This window comes from Sinohyriopsis cumingii, chromosome 10 (genome assembly GCF_028554795.1).
Source record: "Sinohyriopsis cumingii isolate HCF-2022 chromosome 10, ASM2855479v2, whole genome shotgun sequence".
Taxonomy (NCBI): domain Eukaryota; kingdom Metazoa; phylum Mollusca; class Bivalvia; order Unionida; family Unionidae; genus Sinohyriopsis; species Sinohyriopsis cumingii.
The window spans coordinates 60,929,009-60,936,890 of NC_142970.1; the positions used below are offsets into that span (position 1 = coordinate 60,929,009).

The 7,882-nt window shown below is 34.8% G+C and overlaps 1 protein-coding gene across 11 annotated transcripts in view; it reads left to right on the top strand.

Moving 5' to 3' along the window:
• The first annotated feature begins 235 nt into the window (after positions 1 to 235).
• LOC149790230 (uncharacterized) overlaps positions 236 to 7,882 on the top strand; it is a 54,047-nt gene continuing 46,400 nt past the window's right edge. For 5 of the 11 annotated variants that reach the window (XM_089972249.1, XM_089972250.1, XM_089972254.1 and 2 more), the window contains exons 1-3: positions 796 to 888; positions 4,722 to 4,777; positions 7,546 to 7,616. In XM_089972249.1, coding sequence (XP_089828375.1) covers positions 847 to 888; positions 4,722 to 4,777; positions 7,546 to 7,616 — 169 coding nt within the window. In that variant the 5' untranslated portion in view covers positions 796 to 846. Of the gene's footprint in view, positions 276 to 780; positions 889 to 3,784; positions 4,218 to 4,721; positions 4,861 to 7,545; positions 7,617 to 7,882 lie in introns of those variants that run through there. The other 6 variants (XM_089972251.1, XM_089972253.1, XM_089972256.1 and 3 more) reach the window with 5 other exon arrangements.

The window sequence follows — 7,882 nt, forward strand, 5'->3', positions numbered from 1 at the left end:
CATTATTATAATCTTTATAACACATTTAATAATTTATCCATATTATTCAAGACTGTTAATCTATGTACTGATTGCTATTTAACGCACATCAACACGTGAACTGTTTTATCGTACCAAGGCAATTTGAATACATTTAATTGCCCATAGATAAAACAGCGGCTCAGTCTGGCCTGGCAAAGCTGTAAACCAGCCCTTTCCAAGACGAGTCATGACTACTTCCGATATTAAACAAGACATTAATGAAAGAGATACAATAAATGCATGTGTCTTCGAAGGTACATTAGATGTAAGAACAACACATTTGCATCACACTCTACATTGTTCCCATCGGACCTACGCGTTGCAAAAGCTGAGAATTAGCTAATAATTTTTTTGTCTAGGTATTATCATATGAAATGCTCCAAAGTATCCACTGTATGCACACAGTTTACTGAAGACACACCTTAATGGACTTGGTCTTTCTCCAAGAGCCAGAAAAGACAGTCTTAATACGAGTACCCCTTTCATCAGATGTATGTACTTAACTTAATGATAAAACAATATTTTAGATCCCGCCAAATGTGTGTGCGTTTATATATATATATATGTGTGTGTGTGTGTGTGTGTGTGTGTGTGTGTGTGTGTGTGTTGAGCCACATCCCTTATTTCCTACTATGCAGATTTCTTATGTTAGTGTCAGATATAAAGCGAAATATCAATGAAACGTCATTCTCTCTCTCTCTCTCTCGCAAACGAGATTATTTTTATCAACGATTACCCGGTGTGGTGATCTTATTCAAACATCACCTAACCGCTTATCAACATCTGTATATGCCCCATCTATTTATACATGGGTGTACATGAGTAATGGCCATAGAATGCTCTATATCCACCGTATACATCATACAGGTAGGTAACAATTTGGATTGTATTTAATAACACAATTTTATCTCTAAACAAAATAGTAAAGATCCATAGCATACTAGGTCTATATTCTGATTCAGTTTGTGGTAACTGCAGAGATGATCCCTTGGAATTAATTGATATTAAGGAATCATTTCTAACGTGAAATTATCCTAACAAATTTACAGCACGCGCAATATATTGGTACACCATCTAAACCAGTCATTCATAGTTTAGTACTTCTAAACTTCTTCCAATTCATTTAAAAATGTGTGAAACATATTTACTTGTAAATCTCATCGTTATAATTATTGCTTTAAGTACGATATGATTAATTATCGATACTGATAAACAGTTATATTATTCGATATATATATATATATATATATATATATATATATATATATATATATATATATATATATATATATATATTTATTTATTTATTTTTCTCACTTTACATAAATATAGTTTAACATAAAAAAGATTTTGTTTCAATCGAAAAGGAAAGTCACGCTAAGAAAACAATTACTCCTCGATTGACCGATAAATCATGGCAATCGGTAGATCAATCGATTGATCTCGATCTAAATAATTATAGAAGACATTTTTTTGGAATGAATTAACAGTTCGACTAAAGAATAATTGCGTGGTAAATATGTTATTGTTCAATCAAACTAAATGAGGATGTAAGAATATATACAATAAAGTGCTTCATTACAGTAACAGCTATCAAACGAAACTAAACTGGTGGTGGTAGAACTATTATAAGTAGTATAGGAAGTTGTGGCGGTGGTGTTCGTTGTTGTAGTAGTAGTGGCAGTAGTAGAAATTATGGTGATGGTGTTGGTAGTATAGTGTTAATAATAATGATATAAATAATGAACAAATATACAAAAAGGTAGCTGTGTAATTTTATCAAGTGCATTTTTGGTGGTAGCAAAGTCATTAAGTGCATTTGTGGTGGTAACAATGTCATTAAGTGTATTTGTGCTGTTAGCATTGTCATCAAGTGCCCTTGTGGTGATAGCAGTGTCATTAAGTGCATTTTTGGTGGTAGCAATGTCATTAAGTGCAAATGTCGTCAAGTGCCTTTGTGGTGGTAGGAATGTCATTAAGTGCCCTTGTGGTGGTAGCAATGTCATCAAGTCCATTTGCTACGTTAGCAATGTCATCAAGTGTATATGTAGTGGTAACAATGTCATTAAGTGCATTTGTGGTGGTAGCAATGTCATTAAGTGCAAATGTCGTCAAGTGCCTTTGTGGTGGTAGGAATGTCATTAAGTGCATTTGTGGTGGTAGCAATGTCATTAAGTGCATTTGTGGTGGTAGCAATGTCATTAAGTATACTCGTGGTGATAGCAATGTCAACAATTGCATTTGTGGTAGTTGCAATGTCATCACGTGCCTTTGTGGTGGCAGCAATCTCATCAAGTGCATTTGTGGTGGCAACAATGTCGTTAAGAGCATTTGTGGCGGTAGCTCTGCCATCAAGTGCATTTGTTGTGGTAACTATATCATTAAGACCATTTGTGGTGATAGCAGTATTATCAAGTTCCTTTATGGTGGTAGCAGTGTCATTAGTTGCATTTGTGGTGGCAGCGATTTTATTAAGTGCATTTGTGGTGGTAGCAATGTCATTAAGTGCATTTGTGGTGATAGCAATGACATCAAGTTCCATTGTGCTGGTAGAAATGTGATTAAAAGCATTTGTGATATTTTAGCAAAGACATTAGGTGCAATAACTGTGGGTTTGTTAAATGATGCTAACCACAACCACAATCAAAAACAGCACGAAGGGTAAGAAAAAGGTAGTGATGCGATTTGGATTAAAATGTGCCTTGGTGACAAACTGATATTATTATTATTGTTATTATTATTATTATTAAATTTACTTTTCTACACTTTGTTTACTCGTATGTGTGATACATCCTGTCCTCGGTCATATCAAATCATAATTCGCTGAATTTATCTTGACGGTGTATATTAATAGCAAGATGTGAGGACAAGATAGTAACGATAGCAACAATCTTCAGTCTAAGCGTCAGATTATATTGTGTACGAGATCTAATGTACACAGCGTCTTGTTCAAAATCTCATGGCAATTCGTATTTACCTTGTAAGTTGTATTCATATTATCTTGTAAGTTATACTCCTATATAATACTTATACTTCCCTTGCTACTCAGACCTAATCTTTAACAAGAGTCTATAATATTATATCAAATCTGATGTCATCATACTAGATGCTTGTGTTAAACCCATTTCCAGTTCCAGTAGTACCTAGATAGACCAATGAAAATAGATTGTTGGAAAGAATGGTGGATATCCCACTGTAGTGGAAAAGAAAGATGGATATATCACCGTAGTGGAAAAGAAGGGCGGATATATCAATGTTGTGGAAAAGAAGGGTGAATACCCTGCTGCAGTGGAAAAGAAGGGTGGATATATCACCGTAGTGGAAAAGAAGGGTGGATATATCACCGTAGTGGAAAAGAAGGGTGGATATATCACTGTAGTGGAAAAGAAGGGTGGATACCCCGCTGTAGTTGAAAAGAAGGGTGGATATATCACTGTAGTGGAACAGAAGAATGGATACCCCACTGTAGTGAAAAAGAAGGGTGGATATATCACTGTATTGAAAAAGAAGGGTGGATATATCACTGTAGTGGAAAAGATGGATGGATACCCCACTGTAGTGGAAAAGAAAGATGGATATATCACTGTAGTGGAAAAAGAAGGGTGGGTATATCTCTGTAGTGGAAAAGATGGATGGATACCCCACTGTAGTGGAAAATAAGGGTGGATATATCACTGTAGTGGAAAAGAAGGAAGGATTTGTCACTATTGATAAGTATAAAGTAGTCAAAAAAGTTATAAATTAAAGTCAACTTTTGCAATTTCATTTTGTTCGTCTTCTACTTATCTCTTGAACAATGACAAGGAATTACTCCTTGCAGAGTTGGGTATTTATTGGACACGGTGAATCATCTGCATCTTCACTCCATTACGAACTGTATAATGCTTCGATTAGCATTTATACAACTGAGTCACCAGACTATTATATACATACGATATACTCATGTACGATGCTTACCTGATGTTCTTCATTCCCAAATTCCCAAGTGCATTGCCTGACGTTCTGCATTCCTAAATGAGTCGCAGTCACAGCTTAGCTACAATTTGCGTAAATGGTCTTAGGGCCAAAAAGGAACAAATCAGATGTCTACAAACTAATACATACTCTGTCATTCTCTGTGTTTCATGTGGATACGAATGTGGAGATAAGCATCTTTAAGATACTTAGCAACGGTCCAATCTCTAAGCTTTTGCTCGGTACGTACATTCTGAAGTCATGTTTCACCATAAGTTGTTAGATGTCATATAAAGTGCAGGTCTTTCTGCAAACCATAAAAATGTGTGTTGTAAAACTCTGTGATGATTCTATACTGCAGAACAGGTTAGATTAGCCGTTTCCCAAAAATTACTTTTTTATTTATTCTACCATTAACTTTAAAGTATGTGTGCAATCACGTGAGTTTTGCTATGAACCTGACCACTTTGGTTTGGTAAAAACTCTAGTCTGAGTTCTTCTGGCATGATTCATGAGAGTACACATTTTGTATATAATATTTAAAATATATTTGCATGAATCGCTTGATACGACCTAACAAAGATATGTGAAAAACTGCGAATGTTATCAAGTCAGAAGCTTTTAAACCTATTAGGATAGGTACTAACAATACATATGATACGGTTTCTAGAAATTGTGTAAAACTGTATTCTCCTGTGATTTGAGCTGTCACTGTTACTAGAGTCTATTATAAATGTCTGCTCTAGGATTCTACAGCAATCGGTGAAGACACGAGTAACCTACGCTGTTGGCCGTTTTCAACGTACGTTAGCTAAAACTTCTGACAACTGTTGACTTATTTTTCTCGTCTCTCTTCGTCTTGTTGTCTGAAACCCATAAGTGAAGGTAAGGCCAATATAATATTAAAGCAGTCGTTGCAATCAGTCAATACAGTGTCATGTAAAGTTGCACAACATTTCAGCAAATGACGATCAGCTCCAGCCCTGACTAACTGACTATTTGACATAAAGCCAATGAAAATATGTCCATTAAGTGGTTCTGGACACCTCTAAACTTGATTGTGTCTCTTCGTAATTGTCTAAAAGTACATGGACAGTTCATTGTGCATGTTGTGATCAATCCAACTTGTTGTTTCTATATGCCATTTGAAGGTTAACGTCACATGCGGCTCTGACATGGTGACAAATATTTCGGCCAAACACCACCGTATACCCATTTCATGCAAAGTGTACATAGTTCACCGTCTTCCTCATAGTGAGCACTTATAGAACGTCCTCACAACTTTCATGCCCATTAAAAGCTATTCCGTAACTTTCTCTAATACAAATCATTTTCGTTCGGTCGACGGCTCCAAATTAGTTAGTCAAACGCCCAAATGTGTTTTTAGTTCACCAGTCTCAACATCGTCTCCTAACGTATTGACAGGAAAACTACTTACTTCTACGAATCTTCATCCCTTAACAAATATTTTTGAAACATTTATAAATTCTGCTGAACTTCAGCACACTATATATTTATATTTGATATCCTTAATTATAATGATAATAATGCACGTCTCTCCTCTCGAGCGACTTTAACAGACATAACTTCTTCCTCGACTTTTGTCTAACGCTGGAGACTGAACTACTTGCGTGTGAAATACGGTAGCACATGCTATGCAATGAAAGTCTTCTAATGAGTTTTGTTTGCATGAAATACTCCATAAGTTTATTTATTGTGTCGTCTAAGTATACGAGTTGTTCTTCCTGCTGTTACAGACCGTCATTTTGGATTAAATTGCTGTCAGTTTGGATTAAATTGCCTTTAAGTAATATTTCTTGCAACATGATGAACGTTGCCGTTTCTGCCTTGCCACCATTTTCACAAAGCTATATTAAAGGACCAATGACATTCTGTCAGCCATTAAATCCGACTTTTTTTTCGCTCCCACTGATACATCAGCCAACACTCCTTGGAGAACATGATTCTAAATCCGATAATGGTAATAGAGAGCCACCTGGTCTAGTAAAAAGACGAAATCTATTGAGCACTAAGCGTCTTTTAAAATTGTACATTCAGTTAGGTTTGACATTTGATAAAATGCATAAAAGTCGTGTTATTCAACCAAGAATCCTAATTAAATACTTAGACATCAAGATTATGTCATGTTCTTTAAGCAGACGGAACATCTACTGATGTAAAAGAATGTTAAATTATTTGCTGATGTAAAGTGAAAAAAAATTAGCTTGCTAACGACAGTTACGGATTTGATATATTTTTTTGCAGACAGGAAAACAATATATTCTATCCACCGCGGCACAAAATTGTATCAGGACGTTCCAAAAGCAGTGCATGTATGCAAGAATTGAATAGATGTAGTTAAATCTTAATTTTAGGACTGACAAAGACGAATAAAAAGTTTTGAAAGGGAGACGTATGTCTACCAATCAATGCTAGCTTGGTTAGGTTGGCTTCCTTCTTCCTTACATTCTCTAGCTTGGCAAAATTGTTTTTCCCAAAACAAAGTATTCGCGCCATACTATAACACATATGTGCATTTATGCGTCTGTCATAAGAGACATCAAATTATATTTCTGAGATGATTCAATGTGTAGTTGATACTTTTGAAATGTCATTGAGCTTTTGTTCTTCAAGTTTACAAATTATCTCAGTGCCGCATAGTGTTACGTAGTGCTCAAATGCACAATTTATGATACATTTGTCGCACACACTAAACATACCTATGTCAGAAAGCTCCTAATGTAACGCATTCATTTATCTGGATATAAAAATTTAAAACTGCAATTGATTTGCTCCCTTTAAAAATTTATTTGATCATTTTAAAACAATTAACTATATATTTTGTGTACATCTGCAATACAGTCTTGCCAACGAGCAGGTTTATGACTTATTAAAAATTAATAAATGCATATTATATATACCAAGTATCATGTTCAATGTATTAAATGTAGACTTATATCAAAGCCATTCGCAATAGCGATCAATGTAGAAATTATTTAACATTGTCTGTTTTTGGTTATTCGTAGAAACATGCTATATTACTCCTGAAAACTGCTGTCTCGAAGCCAAAATAAAGCACATTAGATCATTCTTCCACGTAAATCATTATCATTTCTATCACTGGATCAAAAATAAATCTCTCTCTCTCTCTCTCTCTCTCTCTCTCTCTCTCTCTCTTTTACACAATACCAATACACAGTTTAAAATAATTTGTGTTAAAACAAGTATCCCATTTGATAAAGTTGAAAAGTTAATCTAGCTGCTACATGAATAATTCTGTCTCTAGCAATGCAGTCGAAAAATGAAATTTCCTGTACGAAGCAGAAGTAATTGTATCAAAACTGGAGACAGATACTTTCCAACTGACGAATATTCATCATATCCGAGATTTCATTTCACCAGATTAATGCTAATCTCAAATCCTGTTAAATGTTACAATGGGCAATTACTGCTTGATATCAGGAAGTAAGTTGGAATCCCGTTTTATCAAGGTATTAGACAAAAGTATTAAAAATTTGTAAATAGAAGACACTGCTCGATTCTAATTTGTCTTAAATACTTCACTTTCAGCTTAACTATGGAGACCGATTGTCTACTAATCTTAATACTGGCCCTATCGACAGTAGACATGCAGGTGTCTCGTAAGTATTTATCGTACATCTTTGTGATCTACTTTATACTTGTAAATTATAAAACAATGGAATAGTAAGTGGCAAGACTACTGAGACCAAAACCACTGTGTACCCAATTCAGTGGTCTTAATTTGGATTAAAAAATAATATTAATAAACGTCTTATTCTATTCTTCCATATTAAATTATGTTGTTCGTGAGATTAATTATGTATTGACTTTGATGTTTGCGGCAGTTATCATTGTACAACGTACATTTTCTAACAACAACCTATTG